This window comes from Rhinolophus sinicus, chromosome 3, assembly GCF_057876585.1.
Source record: "Rhinolophus sinicus isolate RSI-liver-muscle chromosome 3, RSI-T2T, whole genome shotgun sequence".
Taxonomy (NCBI): domain Eukaryota; kingdom Metazoa; phylum Chordata; class Mammalia; order Chiroptera; family Rhinolophidae; genus Rhinolophus; species Rhinolophus sinicus.
Genome location: NC_142503.1, coordinates 62,862,435 through 62,887,827, shown reverse-complemented (window position 1 = coordinate 62,887,827; position 25,393 = coordinate 62,862,435). Strand labels below are relative to the sequence as shown.

The 25,393-nt window shown below is 37.1% G+C and overlaps 1 protein-coding gene and 1 long non-coding RNA gene across 26 annotated transcripts in view; one reads left to right on the top strand and one right to left on the bottom strand.

Moving 5' to 3' along the window:
• Positions 1-25,180, top strand: part of MCTP1 (multiple C2 and transmembrane domain containing 1) — a 491,550-nt gene extending 466,370 nt beyond the window's left edge. For all 25 annotated transcript variants that reach the window (XM_074328730.2, XM_074328727.2, XM_074328722.2 and 22 more), the window contains 4 exons: positions 10,597-10,706; positions 13,272-13,381; positions 22,218-22,315; positions 23,265-25,180. In XM_074328730.2, the coding sequence (XP_074184831.2) occupies positions 10,597-10,706; positions 13,272-13,381; positions 22,218-22,315; positions 23,265-23,336 (390 nt within the window). In that variant the 3' untranslated portion in view covers positions 23,337-25,180. The remainder of the gene's footprint in view (positions 1-10,596; positions 10,707-13,271; positions 13,382-22,217; positions 22,316-23,264) is intronic.
• On the bottom strand, positions 13,376-23,270 carry LOC141570683 (uncharacterized). Its single transcript, XR_012494990.2, has 3 exons — positions 23,045-23,270; positions 22,536-22,605; positions 13,376-17,268 (listed from the first exon to the last, which is right to left on the bottom strand). It is a non-coding gene; the product is annotated as an uncharacterized LOC141570683 (long non-coding RNA).
• Positions 25,181-25,393: the final 213 nt, after the last annotated feature.

Genomic DNA, 25,393 nt, shown 5'->3' with positions numbered 1-25,393 from the left:
CAGAATAAGTCTAAAGAATGGACTGAGATCTGGCTAAACAGAATACTGCTCAAAGGTGTGAATGAAGTTGAATGGTCATCAGACCTCTACATACAAACTCCAGGAAAAAGAGAGAAAACAAGACAAATAAAGAAATTAGGCAAAAAAGGAAAATGTTACTCTTTGGGAAGAAAGAAAATTAGTGGGGAGAGGGAAACATTTATGTAATATCTGCTAATGTGCCAGTTGCTTTATGTACATGAATTCATTGTGTTCCCACGTCAACACTATCAGGTTGCCGTTACCTTCATCTTATTGATGGGGAAACTGTTAAGTAACTTGCACAAGGTCACACAGCTCTATAATGTACAACAGGATTCAAGCCCACAACATCCCTCTGCCTGATTAGGGCCAGCCCAGGGAAGTACATCATAGCCTCAATCCATGTCCCTCCTACTTTTATTTCAAATGCAGATATATAAACCACTAGTTCTGAAGCACTTGTTTTATCCTGGTAAACCAATGGCCATCCCCAGTGAAAGAATTTGAGATGTTTTGCAAATGGATTCCCAAGTGTTTCTTGCTTGCTCCCACCCTCTTCCTCCCCTCCCCCAATAAACTGAAAGACAGACCTTGAGCCACATGACTAATAACAGTCTTGCTGTCAGCTCTAGAAAGGGGGCCTTTGGAGTTTCCTTCCAGGTTGACCTCAGAATAAGCCTGTTTTAGTATGATTTAGTCTGCAGTAAGGAAAGGGTTTAGGGGATCGGCCCACCCCATATATCAGCAGCGTCCCATCGAGCACAAAGTTGCTATTCAGGTATGTGCTCCATATGGCACCAATAGAGAAAGATGGCTGTGGTCCCTCCAAATTTGCCAGGCCCAACATCACCTCTGTTTTGTCCAATTTCATTGAGGAGCCCTATTATCTTCTGAAGGGGGACACTTGAGACTCTTGTCCTTGATTTTCTACACTATGCCTGTGTCTGAAAATGGTGAGGTTTTATTATGCAATTGATAGGGAAATTGTGGGAGAAGAGCCCCAAATGGTAGAGCAAATCGTTTTTTTCCTAATGCTAATTTCCTTTGTTTGGTTGATTCAAGTCAGGCCATTAACACAACTTTGACATTGCTTTCTCCTTGACCTGTTCTTAAGCATTTTCTCTATCCCCAAACATCTTGCTCTCAGAACACTGAAAACTTACAGCAAACAAACAAATCATGGAAATTAAAGAGCAATAAAACTGTTGTTGGCTTCATACAAAAAAATATTATCCAGTATTTAAATGGCGATTATTTCCAGAAACTTGGCAATTGTAACCATACAAATGATGAAATTGATTCCAGTCACAGTCCATCTTTGTTTGGAAAGGAAATACCAGTAGTGTTTGAAAAATGGATTATTAAAGACCTTGCTCTGCTGAAGGTGGCTCATATGTTCTATTTGCTAACACAGCATCTTGTTGGGGAAAAAGAAATAAGGGCAGCTTTTCCCTACCCCAGATTATTTTCACTACAGATCTTTAGAGCAGGAAATAAAAAACAGCTAATGGTTCATGGGGCATGTGGAATTAGTTTAAGCAGAGCCGAGCCCTCGTCCTGCTGACCGCCTCCTCTTTCCTGTGCTGTTTTGTCTATGCTTGGCCTTAGAATATGTCAACAAATCTCTTTTAAACTCAGATGGGAAGAAAGGATGGTGATTCTCTCTCTTTCTGTATGGGAGTAATTTATAACAGATGTGCTGTTTTAGAAAGGTACAAGTTTGTCTTGTAAAATATTTGTAAAGAAAAATAGCCTCCGGATTTCACTAAGTAATCCTTACTTGGTTTTGGAGATGTCACAAAGAGCATTGTTTTTATAATACTAATATGATTCTTCTCCCTCACAATTTGATTATAACTCAAGATTAGTTTTTGGGAAGAGCCAAGTTTCAATCTCTAAAACAATGTAGTGAAGAAATACCATATGTGACTTGATGGCTTTTTGACAGTGACCTGAAAGGAGCCCAATTTCAGTCATGAGATGTTGGTTAGAGTCCCAGGAACTCTTTTTACCTCGTAATGAGATCTTAGCGATTCCCAACCACCTTATCGTGTCCTTATCGGTAAAACGGAGGAGCCACCTGCCTGTATAACCCAAGTGGGAAGAGAAATGAAAAATGGTTTCTAAACCACAAAGTCCTGTACAAAGGTAAATGGGCAAAATGATTAGTTTCATAGCAAATCTACTCAAGAAAAAAATCTTTGAGGGTTTCACACCTTCATGTATATATGCCTTTTTGTATGTATAGTACTAATAAAAGGAGTCTTTTTTTTTTTTTATTAAAAACTGCACCAGTGGGTAGATTAGCAACAAAGCAGTGCTGTTTAAGATTAAATAATAAATTCTAGCCCTGATTCAGCCACGGGGCTTGTTGAAGAACAAATCGCTGTTTCAAATGGGAACTTTTACCTGCATAGCACTGCTATTTAAAAAACCCCATGATAAAAAAGGTGTGTGCCTTACATGAGTACGGCTTACATAGGCTTATGGGGAACGTATGACTGTCAGTGGGGGGGATACTTGAAAACAGGAGCTCTCTGCTCGTTTTTCAAATCCCGTATCTCAGATGAGAAAGATGTGGCTGGAGGCCACCAAAGAAGAGAGTTTAGATTAGGGTAGAAGTTTGAGCTGGAATGTTAGGCAACTGGTCTGCAGTTCCATCATGTAGGGAATGAGAATAATAATACTTATAACCCTTGTGTGATTGTCGTAAGGATCATGTAAAATGACACATGTAAGATAACCTATGCTGGTATTCAATGACAAAGAAGTTATACAAACGTCAAATAATATTCCTGACATATACCACAAATAAGGCAGAAAATTCTGTCATCTTTGTTAAGATTTAATAGCATTTAGCATTGAAAAGTTTTATAGTATTTCCCCTCTCACTCTCTTCAAATTGTTAATATTAATGACTACCAGGGATTCAGCACTTCCTGTGTTCCAAACATTTGTGATAAATGCTTTAAATGGATTAAACTTATTTAATTGTATAACCATCACACACGTAGGTTCCATTATTACTCCCATTTCACAGATCAAGATAAGTAAATTGCTCATAATCACATAGCTAAGGAAATTACAATGTAGAGATTTGAACCACACTCAGCAATAGAGCCAGTTAGTCAGAAATCTAGTCATCTTCTAAATAAGATTGTAGTTGTCCAGAAAAGAGTGCTCAGTCTTCCCTGAACTCTCAGCTGCCCTCTTAGCTCTGCATTTGAACTCCAACCATATTTTAAAAAAGTACATTTGAAAACAAAACAAATGATTTTTCAAAAGAAGTTTTTAAACACTCATACAACTTGTTCAATAGAAGTTGGGATAATGAAAGACTAGCCTATCGTTTGCTATTCGGATTCAGAAACAAGCTGGGTGCCTCTGTTCCCTATCATCACTCAAGCTCCAACTGCTGAACCCATTGGAGCAGGAGAAATGCTATCCTCCAGCTTTCAGAGGGGTCTGAGGGGCAGCGGCTGTGGCACAGCCCTTGTTCTCTTCTCTGTAAAGTGGCTAATGGGTGACCAGAAGGGATTTTAGGACACACCTTAGTTAACCTTTTTCTTTTTTTTAAAATGAGGTCTAAGGACAGGTAGTGATTTGTCCCTGGCCGCCTTAATCCTGACTGTGCTTTCACATTTTCAAAACCTTTCCAGTCTGCTCATTTTGACATTATAGAAAACCCTGTGAAGCGTGCAACTTCTTATCTCAGCACTCGTCCTGTCCTGGGTGAAAAGTATCCTTTGTCACTTATTTTCCTCTCTGGTTACTTGGGAACAGCAGCCTTACAGCTTCTGTCATGGCTTCTATCAAGGTTAGCCTGGAGCCAGGCCTACTGGCCCTTTCACTTGGGAGTCCTTCTGAAAGCAGAACTTCTCATGGGACCAAAGCCGAGATGGGATAATCTATAAAGCCACTCTCTGGAAAATGCACTTCCTGCCTGCTGGCGAGGAGATTAAGTCAAAGGTTTTGATATTGATATATAGTCCTAATCTTTTAAGAGCTTTCAAGTACTAACAGGACAGTTAAAAGGAGTTTTCTTAAATCATTAGGAAGAGGGAGATTTGCAAGTCCCTTAGGGCCTACTTGATGAGCGGGTTTGGTAGCAAGAAATTTGGCTCCAGGGAACCTTACCCTCTCCCCCATCCCCTCCAGAACAGGTACGTCTGCATCCATGGGTGCTTTCTGTAAGATTTATTTACATTTAATGAAAATGAAACATTTTACGGACAGCCTTTCACAAATAGTAATTATTTTTGCTTAATTAGAAGTTAACATGGTTAGTTAACAGGTTTTGTTTTTGCCTTGACTTTCTGCCATTTTTGTTTCTCATCCGAAGATGTTTTCCTTTCCTTCTCCTATTCACCCGCAAGCCCTAAGTCTCCTCCTCCTCCAGTTCCTAGGAGCCTCTCTCCTGCACGTTCTCCTCCCCCCTTCCCTCTGCCTTCTCCTCCTCTCTTTCTTTCACTATTTCCCCCTCCTATTGTCTCTCTCTTTCCTCCCTTTTTCCTTCCATTCTTTCCTGGCTTTCAGCATAACCCTTTCCAGTGCCAGCTGCCATTTAAAAACCCCTTATTGTTTACATTGCCTAGCTCAGGAGACAATTTTCTCCAAATTTTTGTTTCTTTACCTTTAAAGTTACATGCGAAACACATAACATTCAACTAACAGGTCAAGGTGCAACTCATGTGATTAAAAATCGCATTATTGAAAATGAATACAGAAAAGCACATGGCTCCCTTGCAACAGAGGAAACGAAAAATTAAGACCAGGTAAATGCTCATTCTGCAAAAAACTTGTGCAGAATCAGCGGATAGGAAAAAAGATCTTCTCAATGTAACATTATAAAGAATCTACCATCATTTTCTAAAATGAAATCTGACAAGTTAACACTATGACATCTGGGGCAAAACTAAACATGCATGAAAGGTTTCATATACTTGGGAATTCTAATATTTCAAAATTTTGTTTTTAATATAAGCAAAAATAGATAAAATAATTAGAATTCTTTTAATAAGGAATTGTATCCATAATTTTATTACTAAGAATATTACTTATAGACAGTTTATTTGTACCAGGCATTGTACTAAAAGCGCTACATGTCTTATTTTAGTCCTTTTTATAACCCTGAAATATAAATGTTTTTGAGAACCGTTTCATAAGAGAAAATATACTGGTTTAAATGGTGTTCATCTGTCCTCTTAATCTCAAATGTGTCTCAGAATCCTTTAATGTCTCAATGGAGGGTTCCTATTTTTAAGGTAAATATTAGGAAAAGAGCCAAGGCACCAAGCAACCTGGATAAGATTTGATACAAGAACTGAATAAGACACTGAGGTAAGATTCAGTAGTCAGGGGTCTCTGTGAATTGTTAAGTTGTTCTCTGTGAGAATTTCAGTATTCTAGATTTCAGGCCGAAACATAGTTTTCTGTATCTGAAAGAGAAGGCATATTGACACAGAGAAAAAAATTTCATCACTCCGTGTGCCTTTATTCAATTTATACCTCTTTGCAAATATATTTTCCATAGGTAAGAAGTACAGATCTGAGAGGAAGTCTGTTTTGCAGGGCATTTTACTGAATGAACTAAAAAAGTTGTGCACCAAAACTATATTTAGCATAAAAAATAAATCACCTGAAACATAAACATATTCCAAACACAGTTGTACATTTTGTGCTATGTGAGGCTCTATTTGCTCACAGAAGAGCTATAGTCAAGAGTAAACTATAACCATCGTGTCTCCTAGCAAATATCAGTCTTTCATCGCTCACCTTTTGCCAGAGGTTACGCAGCAAGACTTTCAAGCAAAAGCAAAATTATGATCCAGATTAGCTCTTTGAGGTGGCAAGTGTGAATGCTTCCTCCAGGAAACAATAAGTAAGGTGAACATATGCCCTGGTTTGCTGGGACAGTTCCCTTTTATGCTCGTCCTAGTGTAAGATTTAATAGCCCACACCCCCCACCACCACACACACACACCTTGTACTCTTAAGACAATCTCACCCCAGAAAGAAATTGAAATAACATTTATTTTAATTAGTATTTCAGGTAAACATATTTTACATACCTGCTGTGATCAATACAACACAGGTGTTCAACAGACTCATTTTCTATGATGTCAACAGGACTACAATGACCACTTTGGCAGGGCCCCTAAATAGAATTAATGACCGTGGCAGGATGCAGCTGGACGTGCGAGGAACCCAGCTCCCCAATACACAGCCTGACACCTATCACTTGGCCTCTCGCTCCCATTCCGAACTGAATAAAGGAAGGAGGGCACTTATCATTTTGGTTTGAAAGTCAATAAACAGGATTCTCCAGATCTGTAAGGCTCTCCTATTGATTCTTTAGGTCTTTAGATTTTCTTAAATCTCTGAAAGCCAGGAAGTAGACAGTTCTTTGTAAAAAAGAAAAAAAAAAAAAATCTAGTTAACTTTCTGTTGTGATGTGATAGTAAAGTGGGTGAATATAAAATAATCACTGTATTTCAAGTTTGCAGTTATTGATGTTTTATGGACTATTTAAAATATAATAACAAGATTTTTAAAAATTATAGAGAATGATTAGAAAAAGTTGTACAATATAAATCTCACGTGTTCTCAGATTTATAGTTATAGCTCTTTTTTATGGGTAATTTTTTTTTACATCTTCAAAAGAAACCTTAATAATGCATTAAAAAAAGAAAAAAAACAGTGTCACCACCAAGCCTTTGGATGATTAACTACCCTATGATATTTCTTTCATCCGAGCTGGTTTATAAAGGAAAGCAAAAACGACAATAAAAGAAATGTACCAATTTATTCTCTACTAATAAAGTATTGAACATTAGTGAAAAAAGTATGAAATATTGGAATGCAACACAGAGCAATTCCATTACCCATTGCAGTTTTGGGTCATATACTGTATATAAAGAGTAATTACTTCATTGGTTGGAGACCACAGTGGAGGAATACAGAATTTGATGAAAGAGATTTTAAAATAAAAATTTTATCCCAAAGTATTTGCTTTTCAAAACTTTGCCAACATTACAGGCCATCTTATTTTGTTTTTTTGGTGGCAAGGGGTGAAGAGTGTGGTGTGGGGTGAGTGTGCAGAAAAAAAAAAAAAAAAGAGTGAGCAGATTTTTAAAACCCTTTAGCCAATAATCACACATTAGCACTTAGATTTTAAAGTAAACATCTTTGTGGAAGCCTTAAATATCACATCTTATTCATGAAAGTCTTATATTTAATATTTGCAAACTGCATTATTGAAATTAAATTGGGTGGTTTCTAACACATCTTTCACTTCCTACTTTTGAGTCAACTTTTCATTTCTTGCTGATCACGGTGTATACAAGTTTCTAAATGTTTTCAAGTCTTGTGTAGCTCACAGGGATTCTGGGTAGGAACTGAAAGCTTCCCGGGTGGAATGGCAAGGTTACATGGTATATTATGGAGCGAACAGACTCTAGAGTTGGGCAGTCATAATCCTAATCTAACTGGGTCACTTTTCCGGAACCTCAGTTTCCTCTTCCCTAGAGTGCAGGAAAATACCTACATTGTAGGTGCTTGTGTGGATTGAATGAGCTATGTGAAAAGCACTTTATAGTGCTTAATGAGTGTCTATTTGTATTCTACTTTCTAAAAATAATTTAAGCTAGGTATAATAATACAAAAATACATTAAGAAAAATAAACCATGTAAAATCATGCTCAATGAGTACAATTCATTTATTTCTTCCACTTATGGTCCTTTAATAATATACTGGAGTATCTGATTATGAAAGTAAAACACATTAATTGCAAAGAATTTGAATATTACAGCAAGGTAGGAAGAAGATAAACTCCCATTACATTTAACATTTTGACACATTCCCTTCACCTTTTTTCCAGCCTACACATTAAAAAAAAAAGTTAGGATTATACTCTATCATATTTACTTCCTGCTGTTTAAATTTCTATTACATCATAAGCATATTCATTAAATATTCTCTTTAAACAATATTTTGTGATTTCATAAGTCTATAAATTTTTATGTACCACAATGTTAGTGATTTTAGTCTTTTAAATTTATAACTTTTGACATAAGTTTTTACTTTATGTCACTCTTCCATCAGTTATTTTACTTTGTGATTTCCTTTGCTGTTTGTATCCTTAGAAACTTCTTTCATATTCCAAAGTCAGATACCTATGTTTTCTTTTGTGTTTATAATTCACCTTTAGCTCTTTACTTTTTCATTAATCTCGTATGTACTTGGTGTTATCTATTTGAGGTAGATGTGGGCTATCTCAAGTAGATTTGAATCAACTAAAGTATGATTTAACATAATTTTCCCCAAAGAATTAACACAATTACCCAGTAGCACAATACTTCCTTCTGTATGATGGTGGTTTATCATATACCAATCTCTCTTTAAATTGTCATCTTTCATATTTTAATTACTTAAATGTCTCGTATGATAAGTGCCTTCTCATTATTTCTTTTACAAAAATTTCTTGGTTGTACTCATTTATTCCTCCAAACATTTTAAAAACACTTTATCAAATTCTCCCCATTTTACTCCAAACACATTAGGATTTGCTTGAAATTACTTTTAACCTATATGTTTAGTTGGAAAAAAACAATAGATTCTGTTAATATTCAATGTCCCAGTGCAGAAACGCAGTATCTCTATTTGCTTTATATAGATTGTTGTACATTTCTTGTTAAGGTTATGCCTAAGTATTTTATATATTTCATTGCTATTATAAAGGAAATATTTTCACATCATAATTCCAAACTGGTAAGACATTATTCTCAATGAACTCTGAGAATAACCAGCATGCTTCAATCCAGCTTGATTTATTCTGTATGTTGAAAAATATTTGTAAGAACATTTTACCTTATAGACATAAATGAATTTGGCTGGTGCTTGAGAGAACACTGAAGACCATGGAGAGGATTAGAGCAGACCAACTTCATAATTATGAAAGGCACTAGAAGGAGCCACTGGTCATCCATTTTATTCTAAAGTGTAAAAGTGCATAGATGAAATTAATGCATTTTGTTGATTACTGGGGAAGGAAAAAAGACAAGAAATAAATGCACCCATGTCTGTAATGACAAGTGAAGGACAACTTTTGAAGATAGTGGGGTCTCCAAAAGTAGGCAGTTTTTCCTTATACTTTGAGCCTTATGCATCTCATCTACCTCGTTTTCTGACAGTCCATTTTGGCATAAGCAAGATGAATAATGTAGGCAATATCTCCCACGGGAATTAAATTCAAAATGAAGGCTCTAAGAAACTGGTACCTAAAGATCATGTTATAAAACTGGCTTCCATGTCCTCAATCCCACTGTACCCTGTTGTCCTTGGAGGCTGCACACATACCTGTCATCCGGATGCTTGTCCTTGGTTTCCAAGGTGGCAGGATGCCAGCCTTGGCCAAGTATTCACAGTGCAAAGTGCTTTAGACTCTTCTGAAATGAAAGTCAGTATGTAAATGTGCAACATGACGACATTATTATTCTAGCTTCCTGGCTGCTTTAGCAAGCACTGACTGCCACATGAGGTCTCAAGTGTTCTGGCACAGTGCACAACTGTTCAAAAGAAGCTAAAGTAATGAAATTGGATCTACATTTCCATAGCTATTCAAGCTGGCATGGAGGAATGCAGTCATGGAATCGGGGTTGGATGGTCTCCACCAAACAGCCTAGGCAAGTGCCTGTGATGCCAGGCTACTAAGCAGAATTTTCAGTCGTGAAAGGCCACCACTATTTCTTCCTCTGGGACTAAAATTACAAAATATGCACACTTCCCCCAGGCTCACACCATTCCCTGGGTGCTTTATGCTCAGACCCCATCCACCTGTTCCTTGGAGCACACCAAGTTTGCTGAAGTCCAGCACAAGTTTTAACATGAAGAACTAAGTACAAAGGGGGGAAAATGTTTAGAGAACCCTGACTAATATACCATACGCAACTAGATTACGAAGTTTGTGACTGTTACTTGAAAGATGGGGGCCAGGCTTACTGTGTATCTCATCTATCTGAAGTACCATCTAGGAAGTGTCCACTTCATGGATTACAGTTGACCTTGTCTTTTTTTTTTTTTGGTTTTCATTGCTCAGATTCTCTCATTTGCACCTAGCATTCTCTGCTGTTGAAATATCTGGAGTGAAGACTACACTTACGTGTGTGGATGGTGGGGTCAAAAAACTGGGTCTGCTAAGTAGCGAGTCATGGTGGATCCAGGGTCAGGGCAGATTCCAGGCTTGGTCATTCTGAGACCTGACCACCTTTACACCTCCCCTTCCCACCCTCTCCTGGCTGAAATATTTCTGTTCATAGGGGAAGGAGCAACAGAATCCGAGTCTCCTGCTTTAAGGCCACTTTTATACTAGCACAGGTCCAAGACGCTGGCTACCCTTCCTCCTCCACCTCTTTTTATCTCCTGAAATTCTCATGGGCTCCCTGTGTCTATTTATGTATATGCAGACATGAAGTTAAGTTTAATGTAAGAGGGGGACAATTCGAAGAATTCAAGCACCGAACAATAAATACCATTACTCATACAGAACCTCTCTCCCTCTTTTTATTACATTTTAGGACAGTGAAAAAAAGGGATTTATGAATAAAATCTATGCCATCCAGGAGGTATGTGTCAGTGTCCAGAACATCCTAGATGAAGTGGCTTCCTTTGGCGAAAGGATAAAAAAGTAAGTGATGCTGACATGTGAGTCCTGGCCTTCTGTGGGACAGTGTCCATTTGTTTCTCAGAGGGTGAAATACCACATTCTTTTTGGCAGGGGATACTCCTTCTGGGTGATCTATTGCTCAGTTTCATCATTATTTGCTTTGTTCCTGCCAGTCTTTGGTTTTTATGAAAGTTCTGTCAATTTCATTCCTGAAATTTAGAACATATTGCTTGGAAAGAAGTCACAGTTGTAGCTTTGAAGAAATAACACCGTCCTAAATTTTAGCACATTTTCACAGGGAAAAACTTTGTTTTTCACAGAATATGAAATTGTGATAGGGAAAAAAAAAAACACCAAGCAAAATTAGAATTTCAGGTAATCAAAACACACCTACATTTTATTATTGGTTGTTACATTTTTATCGCATTACTCTAAAATTTTAAAAAATAGTATTATACATAGCACCCTGCAAAAATAGTCTTTCAACTTTGTGTAAATAGCTGCGATCATAATTATACTAGGAAATAAAGGCTTTGTCATTTAAAAAAAGCACAGATTTTTATAATTTTCTAAAAAACAATCCCTTCCTTCATTTTTTAAATAAGGAAATACAGCTTCATTGAGATCTAATGTAAACTTAAGAATCATACCTTCTTAATTTCATTGGTGTTTTACTTCAAATAATTTACTAATCCATTTTTTAAAAACAACTGTTTAATTACAAAAACAGTGAAGTGATTGAAAACCATTGATTATTAGTAAAAATATACGAAGGCCCCATACTACTAAACTATAAAAATACATGATCGCTAAATGGTCTAGTCACAAAGGGGCGAATGTACATCCAGAAAAGCATACATTTTCCTAGTTTTATATATCTATTCATTGTTTATTTTTCAAAACCAAAAGTTATGGGGCATACACAGAATTTGAGAGGAATAAGTTATTTAAAATAAAGGTTTGAGTCATTCGCCTGGTACCTTTCATGTTTTGAGGGATAATGCATCTTATTTTGTATAATTTTTTGTTTAATAACATTTCCACATACACGTAGATGCTGGGTTTGCACTTTCTCTTGTCGTATTAGACAGAACCACCTCCCTTCACTCAATGTGCCCGTAAGCAACATTCAGTCTCAGACTTCTAAAAACTGAGTCCCCCATCTTCTTCTTCATGGTTTTTCTATCTCTAAGAATGTTCCCCTCTTCTCCACACCCTATTCACTGAAGCACAGCGTGAAGTCCTAAATGGGGCATTTCCCTATTGAGTGTTGTTTTTTCTCTGAGGTGCAACTGTGTGTTGATACCTGACGCAGCATCTCATTGATACCAGAAGACCTTGGGTCAGCTCTGAGGTCAGGCTAGTGTATGCCTGAGGGGAAAGGGCTTCTTTGTAACCCGGGGTGGTGGGAGACCTCAGAACAGGTGCTTGGCTGGAAAACATCTGGCCTGATGGAGGATATGACCAGATCCTGGCTGTAGATCAGCCCTGGGGAAAACTGGGTTATGTAGAACTTTCCACAGGTAGAGACAGAGATATAGGTGTAAGTATAGGCTGAAATATAGGAATGTGGTATAGGACCTAGTGAGTTTTGCGGGAGCCATCTTTTCTGCTATACAATCTTCTGAATACTAAAAAAGAAATTCCCCTGGGGTCACATGGGAAAAAATTCACCTATCTAGAAAGCAGATTCAGAAGCAACCTTTAAGTACAAAGTGAAAACCCTTTATAATTTTATCTTGTTACTAATCATTCCAGAACTTTCTTGAATGGCATCTCTTTGGGGGAAAGATCATATTCAAAATTTAGATGCAATAATGCATTGTGGAAATAGAAAAGGGCAGTTTTTCCCCCCTGACATTTGCTACACTGGTAAGGATTCTTTGACATTTATCCTTCCAAAAGGAGAAAGAACACAGGGAACCCTTCAGTGAGGCTGCCCAGAAGGGGGGTTTTCTGAGCGAAAAGCCAGTGCCCTCGCACATGGAATGGAGTGATGGATGGCTTTGAGCTAGGCCACAGCAAAGAAGCAGACCCTCAGCCTTCTGTTCTCTCCATAAGCGGCAGAAGCAAGGCAAGCACAGGTGTCGGGAAGGGAACGAAGACATGATCCTTCACCTGGCAGCAGTTATAAGGCACTCATTCTGACCATGGGAGGAAAAAGACAAAGACAGAGAAGCCAGACCCTAAGAATTACTGAAAACCAGACAACCAGATTGATCCAACTTTGGCTCTTTTCACTGAAAAAAAAAAAAAAAAAAAATGTTTTTAGGAAACATTTGACCTAGAGAAAGATGCAAAAAGCAAGCCATATGCCACAAAGCTAAGGAATAACTTCTGTGCTATGCGCTGAGGCACAGTGTAGGAAGAAAATCTCTTAACAATCATCCTTTATGGGATTGAAAACTGCCCTGAACAAACCCCACACCAAGTGAACATAACATACATAACCAGGAAATTAGAAGAAATAAAAAACACTAACATTTACACATTATGTACAATTTCACATTTTCCTGATATGTCCTTGGAGCCTTTCTAACTTCCTTATAAGAATACCAGATTGCTGATGTGTTAATTTCTCTTCAGTACTTTCAACTGGACCGTCCCATTCTTAAGCTGGCTGGCCATTGTGGCCCTCTGTGTATTCATTGTCATCTTGTACTTCATTCCACTGAGATACATCGTCCTTGCCTGGGGTAAGTAAAGCGTTTTTTTCCTTTTTGCTTTTTTCTTTTAAAAAAAACTGTCTTAGCTGCTAAGAACAAACTATTTTTAAGGGATGAGTTATACTGTCAGTAGTTCTCTATATTTATGGTCATGAAGCCACTCCATGATGAAAAGAGACAGGTCGGTTAAAAATCACAACTGTATAAAGATTTAGGTCTACCTGCAAAATGCATTTTTCTTATCTGCCACCATAGGCTCCATCATACTATAAACATGTAGTTGTACAGATTCTTCATATATCAAAGTGTAGCTTTGTCTAGATATCACTTTGATTTATTTTTACCACTTATACGTAAACAGAGGCATTTCGATCCATATGGTGCATTTAGGACAATACGCTTTTGTGCTATGGTGCTTTATCTTGTGGAAGTGTCTGTAAACAGGTACCATATATGGCCGCCTGTTTAAGAGGTCACCTTTAGGATGTGGGAAAAGGGGCCTTGGCATTGACAGGCTGCTTAGGAACAAGAAACCTGCTTTATGTGTATGAATCAAGAATGCTTCTGCAAAAGCCTGCTTTAAAGGTGCTATTCTGACGTCCTAATTTTTATTGCAATTATGCTGCAAGCCAAGAGTTTCCAAGTCCCCAGACCCTGTTTAGGTGGTAGTATCAGCAGCAGTCTTCATACTTTCGGGTTTTTCCCCCTCAGTGGACAAAATTCTTGGTTTAGAAAATTCATTTCTCAGTCTCCAAGAATGACTAACATATAAAACTATGACATTGATGATAATATATAAACAAGACTGGGTAGAAGGAGAATTCTCTATTTGCCCCTGACCTGCATATACCTAAGACAGCTAAACCTGTACAAAATGCAGAGGACCAAAATGGGTCTTAACTCCAGACAGCATGCTTACACTGAAAGCAAAGAAGATCAAAGAGAAGGTTTCGTTCTTTTCTTTTTAAGGCTTTTTAAGGAAATATGTTGAAAAAAGTGAAAAGATGTCTGAAGTCTCAAAGCCCTCGTTTTAAGATTTCTATCTCCCTGTTCTTTTTGGTGTATCTTGTCATAACCTTTATTTCTTGGGTAGGGAGAGGAAGGTGGGAAGAATGGTGATTATTTTTTCCTTCCTTAATTTGTATAGTTGAAAATAGTTTCAACTAAGACATTGCTTTATACTATGGAAGAGGCATTTTCCACCATGTTCTTGTTTCCCTAGTTTATGTTCAAGCCCTCGTCTTTCATTCTTTCCTGTGATATTTAAAACAGATGCTGTTTTATTGAAGGAATTAATAGGTGTGGCAGTTTATTACCTCCAACCTACCTAGGGTCAGACCTGCCATCTCAGTTGTGATAGGTGGTGAACCTCTAGTTTCCTTTCCCCAGATTCACAGAAACTGGAGCCCATGGCAGACATCTGTCTATATAATTGGGGTGGCCTCACTGGGTGTCTTAAATGTAATTTTTGGTTATGTTTTGGGCTTCTTGTTTCACTGAATGAAAGAGCAGGTGATTTTAGTGGTAGCTGAATGCTGAAATATTCACCAGAAATTTAAGATGGGTCTCACATGGAGCCACAGGGACCAAAATTATGATTGCTTAAGAAAATTATTCTGCTGAACTCCCTGAAGAGCCAAGATTCTCTACTTTATGGCCCAGTATTTACCAGTCTATTCATCTCATATAAAGCTGTTTATGTATTTTTATGTGTCTATCCTTGGTAATTTAAGTGCAACATATTAAAAGAATAGACTTATACCACTGAAATTCTACATTACACAATAGAATATGTAGAAAAGATACTTTCAGTTTTATACGTTATTTTGACATTTCTATCTCATTAAATTATTTGTTTGTACAAGAGCTCCAATTTCACCAACATTTGCCCTTTACCCATATTCGCCCTTCAGGTGGTACACAGGATTAACTGTTGAATAATTTAGTATGGGTAGATATTTCTCATCTCTAAAGGTTCTTGGCTGTTCTCATCCAAGAAGTCATCCAAGTAAGTCAATCACAGCAATATCTTTTGCAAGCATTAAATGTAAATTTCTTGTAATTCAAAAAGAAAATTGGTTTCTAAAAAAATCTCAATTCCAGAGCTGTAGAAATGGAAACAATTATTTTTCTTGTGATTAAGAACCTTTAAGATTTAATCTCTTAGCAACTTTCAAATATGCAACCCAGTATTAGTAACAGTCACAATGCTGTTCATTATATCCCCATGACTTATTTGATAACTGGAAATTTGTACCTTCTGACCCCCTTCACCTACCACCCACCCCCTTCTCTATATCTAAGAGCTTGTTTTTTGTTTCTTAGATACCACATATAAGTGAGATTGTATGGTGTTTGTTTTTCTCTGACTCATTTCACTTAGTTGCAAATGGCAAGATTTCATTCTATTTTTATGGCTGAATAACATTCCATTATACATATATCTCACATTTTCTTTATCCATTCATTCACTGGTGTACACTTTATTTTCACAACTTGGTTACTGTAAATAATGCTGAATGAACATGTGCATGTACCTATCTTTTGAAGTTTGTTTTCATTTTCTTCAGAAGTGGAATTGCTTGATATGATAGTTCTGTTTTTAAGTTTTTAAGGAACCTCCATACTATTTTCCATAGTGGCTGCACCAATTTACATTCCGGCCAACAGTGCAAAGATTCCCTTTCCTCCACATCCTCACCAACACTTATTTCTTGTCTTTTCAATCAATAGCTATTCTGACAGGTGTGAGGTGATATCTCATTGTAGTTTTGCATTTCCCTGATGATTAGTAATGGTGAGTATATTTTTTGTACCTGTTAGCCATCTGTATATCTTCTTTGGAAAAATGTCTGTGCAGATCCTCTGTCCATTTTTTAATTGGATTGTCTGGGGTTTTTTGCTATTGAGTTGTACGAGTTCTTTATATATTTTGTATTGTAAGATACATCTGTAAATATTTTCTCCGATTCAATAGGCTGCCTTTTCATTTTGTTTATAGGTTCCTTTGCTTGCAAAAGCACTTTCGTTTGATATAGACATTTGTTTATTTTTGCTCTTGTTGCCTTTGCTTTTGGTGTCAAATCCAAAAAATCATTGCAAAGACTGATGACAAGGAGCTTACTGCCTATATTTTCTTCTAAGAGTTTTATGGTTTCAGGTCTTAGCATTCAAGTCTATAATCCATTTCTAGTTGCTTTATGTACATGGTGTAGGACAGAAATACAGTTTCATACCATTTATTGAAGACAGTGTCCTTTCCCAGTTGTATATTTTTGGCTTTAGGATTAGCAAATGAATCTCTTCCACAAAGTCTCGGTGCTTGTCCAACGGTTGCTTCTGTGCTGGGCCCTGAGCTGAGTGAATCTGACTGACTACTTTAAGAGCCCTTTCTCAGTTCTATGGTCCGTTGGGTTTCGTGAACCCAAGCCCCAGTAGTTTTCAAAGCCAGGTATTTTGGGGGCTTGTGTCTCAGGTTCAGGTCTTAAAAGTCAGGGTGCCTAATGTGGGGTATGACCACTGCTCCTCAGGAAGAAGCTCCGAGTTTGTGTTTCCTCTCAATTGTGGATCACTGTGCCAGGAGTGAGGTTTATGGAGAGACTGCATCTCAGCCTCTCCACCAACTTCCATGTGGCTTTTTTCTTGTTTGCTTGGTGTGAAGGAATTGCTCAGCTCGTTTTCAGATTTTTTTTTTAGCAGAAATTGTTCCATGTGTAGTTACAGATGAGGTGTGTCCATGAGAAGAGGTGAGTTCAGGATATTCCTCCATCACTATCTTGAACTGCCTCCTTGAGGTAAATCCAGGTGTAAAAGCTCCCCTCGGGGAGATACTGGTGCTCTGGAGTACAGCAGAGGGAGAGCGTGAAGATGGTGCCAACAGGCTGGCTCAAGTCACAGGGACAGTATAGATGTGGTGCCTGGCGGGAAAGGAAAAAAAAAAGATACTCATCAGCTGTAACAAGATGGAATGACTCAGACGGTACCTGGCCATCACCTCCCTGGAGAGCACCCCAGTAGGCCCCTGAATGTGTGTCAGAGCAGAGGCCTGCCCCTCATGCTCCAAGACAAGCAAACGAGCCTCTTCCATACACAGACTGGGTGTCCCTCAATAGGCTGCTTCTGTGCTGGGCCCTGGGGCCAGTGCATACAAAGGCATGGGCCTTTAGGAGTTATTTTTCAGATTGCTATAGTCCTGTAGGGGCTCATGGCTGTGTGCTCCATTGAGCTTCAGAGCTAAATGTTTTTAAGAAAAATAGACCAATGGAACATAATTGTAAGCCCAGAAATAAAACCAAGCACATGTGGTCAACTAATATTTGACAAGGAAGCCAAGAATATTTAATGGGGGCTAAGACAAGGATACTTAATGGAGAAAAGACAGTGACTTCAATAAATGATGCTGGAAAAATTGGATAATCGTAGGTAGAAAAACAAAACTTGATCTCTGTCTTACACCACTCACAAAAAATAGCTCCAAATGGATTACAAGACTTAAACATTAGGGTGGAAACCATGAAACTCCTATAAGAGAGCATAGTAAAATAAACTCCTTAACATGAGTTTTGGTAATGATTTTTTGGAAATCACAACTACAGCAAAAGCTAAATAAAAAAATCAAGTAGGACTACATGTAACTAAGAAGCTTCTGAACAGCACAAGAAACTATCAACAAAGTGAAAAGACAACCTGTGGAATAGGAAGAAATATTTGCAAACCATACATATGGTAAGGAGTTAGTATCTAAAATATAAAAAGAACTCATACAACTCAATAGCAAAAAAATAATTCAATTAAAAAATGAGCAAAGGACCTTAATAGGCATTTTTCCAAAGAAATATAAATGGCCAACAGGTACATGAAAAGATATTCAACATCACTAGTCATTAGGGAGATGCAAATTCAAACCACAATGACATAGGACATCATCATTTAGAATGGCTATCGTCAGAATGACAAATAAATACTGGAGTGGATGTGAAGATGAGGCAACCCTTATGCACTGTTGGTGGGAATGTAAATCGGTGCAGCCACTATGGAAAATAGTATGGAGGGTCTTCAAAAGATTTGAAAAATTGAGCTACCCTATGATCCAACAATTCCACTTTTGGGAATATATCCAAAAAAAATGAAAACCCTAACTTGAAAATATATCTGCCCCCTCCCATCTTCATGGCATCATTATTTACAACAGCCAAGAAATGCAAACAACCTAAGTGTCTATCAATGGATGAATAAATAAAGTTGTGGTGTGTGTGTATGACACTTAGGGGTGTGTGTGTGTATATATATGTATATATATGTATATCGCACACAATTTAGGTTGTCTATCAATAAATGAGAGGATTTTGTTTTTGTGGCTGAAGAATATTCCATTGTGTGTGTGTGTGTGTGTGTGTATATATATATATATATACACACACACATACACACTATATATATATATAGTGTATATACACACACACATATATGCACACAATGGAATATCCAAGTTGTGTGTGTATATATATATATACACACTATATATAGTTTTATATATATATATATATATAGTGTATATATATACACACATAACTTAGACTATCTATAAATATCTATCTATATACACACATATATACACACAATGGAATATTCTTTGGCCATAAACACAATAAAATCCTCCCATTTGCGACAACATGGCTGGACCTTGAAGATATTATATGAAGTGCAATAAGTGAGCTAGAAAGACAAATACAAAAAGAACTTCCAGTCAAGATGGCAGTGTAGGTAAACCTGTACTTGCCTCCTCCCATGACCACATCAAAATTACAACTAAATTATAGAACCAACATTGAAAACCACCTGAAGTCTAGCTGTACATAATTCCTGTAACTACGAATATAAAGAAGAAGCCACAAAGAGACTGGTAGGAGGGGCAGAAATGTGGAACGGACAGGTCCCATACCTGGCTCCCGAGCCTGGACCACTAGTGCCGGGAAGGAGTCCCCATAACATCTGGCGGTGAAAACTGGTGGAGATTGCCTCTGAGTGAGATGGAGGGCCACTGGAGATGTAGGCAGTAAATCCTTAGTAAAATTTTTTGGATGTTGCCTCGGACAAGGGAAACAGAAGAAAAATAGAAAATAGGGACTACAGCAAACTAAAGAGTTTTAGCAGTGCAAAGGAAACCAACAAAATGAAAAGAAAACCTACCAGATGGGAGAAGATATTCGGCAATGATATATCTGATAAGGGGTTATATCCAAAATATGTGAGGAACTCCTACAACTCAACACACAAAAAAAACAAACCATCTGATTGAAAAAATGGATCGAGGACCCAAATAAACATTTCTCCAAACAGGACATACAGATGGCCAATCGACATGAAAAGATACTCGGCATCACTAATCACCAAGGAAATGAAAATAAAAAACACAACGAGATATCACCCCAGCCTATAGAACGGCTATCATCAATAAATCAACAAACAACAAGTGATGGCCAGGATGTGGAGAAAAGGGAGAACTTGTGCACTGTTGATAGGATTGTAAATTGATGCAGCCACTGTGGAAAATAATGTTCTCAAAAACTTAAAAATGGAATTACTGGGTCATATGGTAGTTCTACTTCTGGGTATTTATTAAAAGAAATCCAAAACACTAATTCAGAAAGATATATACACCCCTATTTTCACTGCAGCACTATTTACAATACCCAAGATATGGAAGCAACCTAAGTGCCCCCTGATAGATGAATCGATAAAGATGTGGTGTGTGTATACACACACTCACACACACACACTATAGAATATTACTTGCCCATAAAACAATGAAATCTTGCCATTTGCGACAACATGGATAGATCTACAGGGTATTATGCTAAGTGAAATAAGTCAGGCAGAGAAAGACAAATGCCATGTGATTTCACTTACATGTGGAATCTGAAGGATAAAATAAACGAACAAAATAGAAACAAATTCACAAATACATAGAACAAACAGACTGACGGTTGCCAGATGTGGGGGTTGGGAGGATGGGTGAAAAAGGGAAAGGGATTAAGAAGCACAAACTGGCAGTTATAAAAACAGTCAAGGGGCTATAAAGTACAGCACAGTGAATACAGTCATTAATAATGTAATAACGATATATGGTGTCAGGTGGTACTAGACTAATCATGGTGACCACTTCATAAGTCATATAAATGTCTAGTCACTATGTTGTACACCTAAAACTAATACAACTAATACAACTGTAATTGGAAAAATTAAAAAGCCCACAAAAAAACAAAAGAAAGCAAAACACCAAACTCATAGAAAGAGAGATCAGATTTGTGGTTTCCAGGGGTAAAATGGGGGGGAGGGGCAAAGGAGGGATTGGAGGAAGGTGGTCAGAGTTTACAAACCCAGTTACAAGATAAATAAGTACCAGGGATGCAATGTACAAATGATGACTATAGTTAACACGGTTGCTAATATATATAGCAAAATTGTTAAGAGAATCGATCCTCAGAGTTCTCATCCTAAGAAGAAATCTTTTTCTTTCCTTTTTATTGTATCTATGAGATGATATACGTTAACTAAACCTATTGTGGTAACCATTTCACAATATATGTAAATCAAACAAAATGCTGTATACCTTAAACTTATATATAGTGAAGAATGTCAATTATTTCTCAGTAAGAATGAAAAAAAAGCTAGATGTTTTTGGGGCTCATCACAAGTCTTAGAAGTTGGGCATACCTGACGTGGAGTTCAAAGCCCTTTGCTCCTAGGGAGAAGCTGTGGATTAGGAGCTCCCTCTACACTGTGGGTTGCTGTGTTGGAGTTGGGGTTTATTGTGAGAGTGTTCCCTGACCTTCTCCTACCTGCTTCGATGTGGGCCTTCTCTTATTCACCTGATACTGTGTTTCCCCGAAAATAAGACCTACCCCCAAAATAAGCCCCAGTTCAGATAGTCAGCCAGACGGACGCATGTAGTACATTATGACGATGTTTCAGAAGATGACATGACTGTATTTGAATAAATGTAGATTGTTGTACATGAAAAAATAAGACATCCCCTGAAAATACGCCCTAATGCGTCTTTTAGAGCAAAAATTAATATAAGACCCGGTCTTATTTTTGGGGAAATACAGTATGTAGTCATTACTCAGCCAGTTTTTAGAATTTTTTCAGAGGAATTTGTTACATAAGCATCTGTAGATTTGGTATATTGATAGGAGGACATCACCATTTTTTTACATCATTACCTTCAAAGCTTTTTTGTTGTTGTTTTTTTAATTTAAAGCTAGTGGTGAATCCTTTCTCATTTCAGGTCATTTTGAGATAAAATGAAGGTCATGTGTCTTTTAAACATTTTGCTTGCATAACAGCAACACCTCACACAGACACACTAAAAAGAAAAAGAAAAAAGTTTCTCTCTTGAAAAAGAGGAAATCAGACTTCTTGCCTTAAAAGCCATCCCAATCCAAAATGTAGGGAGACAAGTTTCAACCATAGATGGTACACTCAAGTAAAGCTTCCGACTACTGTTAACACTGAGGGGAAAAGCAAGATAGTGCCATTGTTCATTCTTGCCACGTGCTTTTCATTTCCCAAACACAAAGCCTTTTTCTGAGAAGGAAGCCACTAACAGAGAGAGGAACAACAGACCAGCCATTGAGTTGGGAAGGAGAAAGGAAGAGGACAAAAGGAGGAGGGAAGAAGCGAAAGGAGGAAAGAAGATAGGGAGGGATGAAGGGAGGAAACTGGGTTTATTGGTTCACTCAGTCGAGGCTAAAGGGCAGCTTAATCTAGATGTTCAAATCACTTCAATACGTTTGCTAGAAATGTTTTTCTGTAACTCCAAACTTTGGAGACTTCAATAATGTTTGATCTATCACTTTTTCAGGCATCAACAAATTTACGAAAAAGCTTCGGTGTCCCTATGCAATTGATAACAATGAACTACTTGACTTCCTTTCCAGAGTCCCTTCAGATGTACAAGTGGTATGTAGATTTCATTATCATTACTACTATTTTAATGTAGTGTAGCACTGGTTTTTAAATTTTATATCCTTAATTTCAAAAGGTTTTAGAAGAGACAGGTAAAGTTAATAAAGCGTGTAGTCGATTTTGCCATTCAGGAATTGAGCGCAGTTGGAGTGCTAACCAAGAAGAGATTATAGAGAAGAATGGAGAATGAGAGGTTGGTTCATCAAGAACCTACCAGAGCTGTCAGGGACAATCCTCCTCCAAGGAACGTTCCACTGGATTCTGTGAAGGGAAATCCCCACTACCTGAAGGGAGGAAATAGGAATATTAGATGATGCAAGCAAAGTGTGCCTGTGGACATTTGAGAGAAAAACACTTCTTTGTATAATTTGCGTGAATTTAGTTAAAGATGAATATGGGAGCAAGAGTGACAGCTTTTTGAAGACTGGGGCACATCTCAATCATTTGAGGTTACTTAATGCCATTAATTATTAGTGATTTTCAGAGTAAAATGAAATGTTTTTATCAAACTCTTGGAGCTGGTTACAGTGATACCTTTTTCCTTCATTTCAGTTGAGTTTCTGATTTGGTATCAGACATGAGTGTGCTGCATGGAGATTAAGCCTATATTAAACAAACAAACACAATACACTGCAAAGAACCATTATCTATCCCTACAGGATAAATGGAGATGCTTTTGTTTTCAATGTTATGTCTTATGAACAGTGAAGACCCCAGTCTTACCAACGTTCACATCAGGGCTCTCATATAGTTTCTGGCAGGATTTCCCTTCTTGCTCTTGCTGTATCATTCTATTGTTTTCTGCATCCCAGCTGCAGATCTCATGCAGCTTCCAGAGTGGGCACTTTTTTTTCCTCCAAGCAGTCTTTTATTCCTTTGCTTTTCCTTCCTTTGCCAGAAAGTGGCCACCTGACCAGTCTTTCTCTGAACTATGTTTAAACAGGTGCAATACCAAGAACTGAAACCAGATCCCTCTCACAGCCCATGTAAAAGGAAGAAAAACAATCTTGGCTAGCCAGCTCCCAGCACTAAGAAGACCAGCATCTGTTTGGGAAGATAAAAGAAAAAGCCTTCAAGCCTCAGAAGCATTTCCTTTCTTTCTGCTTTTTATTTATTTTGCCTTTTATGATTGAATTTGTAAATAGTGTACAAGGGCCTATGTCTTTGAAAATATACTCCAATTGTACAGCATCAATTTGATAAAGGATTAGTTACTGCTGTGTGAAAGTCTTGTTAGCTGTGGATAATAATATAACACACTGGAACAACAAATGTAAGACTCGTAACACAGGGAGAACATACTTGTCTAATTACAAGTGGAAGAACCAGATTAGATTAAATGCTTAGCTATGCTCTGATTAAATCTACATAAAATGTAAATGTCCATTTGATTTTAAAGTGTTTTTTTAATGTGACCTTTTTACCTGAAAAGTAATCCATTACTGTTTTCTATGTTTTATACATTTCAAAAGGGAGGGGAGAGTCCCAAAACATGAAATGAAAGAGATGCATTTCAAGTTAACATAAATTCTGACTTCAGATCCCAACAATTATTCCTGAGCAAATTATTTAGATATGACTAGGCAGATTTTAAGCTAATGAGTAAAAGTACATTCACCCCCTCAAAACAATCATCTACACTCTGAAATCTTACAAAGAAAACTTCAAAACCTTCTATCATTCCTTTTAAAACCTTAAAATCTCTATAGGATTACACATAAATACTGCCAGGTTTATAAATGATTACCTATCTAAATTTTTATACCTACCACTACTTTAATTTGTACCAAGTGAGCAAATTAGCAAAATTTCAGTAGTCAAACATACTAGCAAATTAAATCCGTATTGCTTTTGGTGTCAGATTATACCTCTGTGTATCTAAAAATATTTAATAAAAAGTGTTCTCACAGAAAAAAGAGGTATGTGCTTTCTCATTAGCTTTAATGCATACTTTGATTTTTGTTATTAGTGTTAATTTTAATATAGATGAGAATGCAGTGTACTAAGTGATATGCCAGTGTTTCATTACATTCATGTATAGAAAAAAATAATCATTCTTGATAATATGAATGCATGAAAACCTATTTTGTAAAATAAACTGTTTATGGGGAGGGGAAGTTTGCCTTTAAAAATGTTTCACTACTTACTGTAGAATCTATACTTAAAAATTGCATTCCCAAGACTCTCATGGTTGTTTTTGTACCTAACTCCCTATTATATCAAGGGAGTATACCTCTGGAAAGAGAAATAATTTGGTAAGAATGTCTTACTTCCCCTGACTGGGTAGGGGGATGAAGCTTGGTTTAAATTGCTATAGACAATGTTTTGCACTACTTTATTAATAATAGACTGAGATAGGGTGAAGGTGGGGGTTATTCTGGAAAAATGTAGAAAAACCAGAAGCAACAAATATATATTTCACTCAAAAAATTCTTTAAAAATAAATTTAATCTCATCAAAGCTGATTTTTAAAGTATTTTTATTTTAAAGCTATGTTGTTAAATACTATTTCTTATGATAGAACTATTTTGATCTGTTTATACACTGTGGTTGAAAGAATGCCAATTAAATTCCCTTTCTACAGAAAGGCTTTGACCTCAATATGCTCTATTTAGTGCATCATGTTTCTAATGACATGCTTACATCTGCATATCATCACTGTTTGTTGCTAAGACATAATACTCCAAGAAGTTGATGTTACTACAGAAAGTTTACTGATAGGATAGTTTGTTTGAAATCATTTTTGATTCCATCTTATGTGAGATTTATGTTCCATGATGACAGTGTCTACTCAAATGTCTACAAGCCTGATATTCTACAACCTCAGATGTACCTAGTAAATAGTAACCATTAACAGATGACTTGTTTCTGTTTGTTTCATTCTATGAAATTTCTGATGTTTAATTTAGTTCAATGATAATGTTGACTATACATTCACTGCATTAAATACAAAAAAAATCTTTTCTAAGTATAATCAGTACTCCTTTCTTTTTCTGGTGCTTGAGAGAAGAGTAATGGAGGATTGTGTGCATATTCTTATAAATGACACTTCACTTAGAGAAACTCATGTTT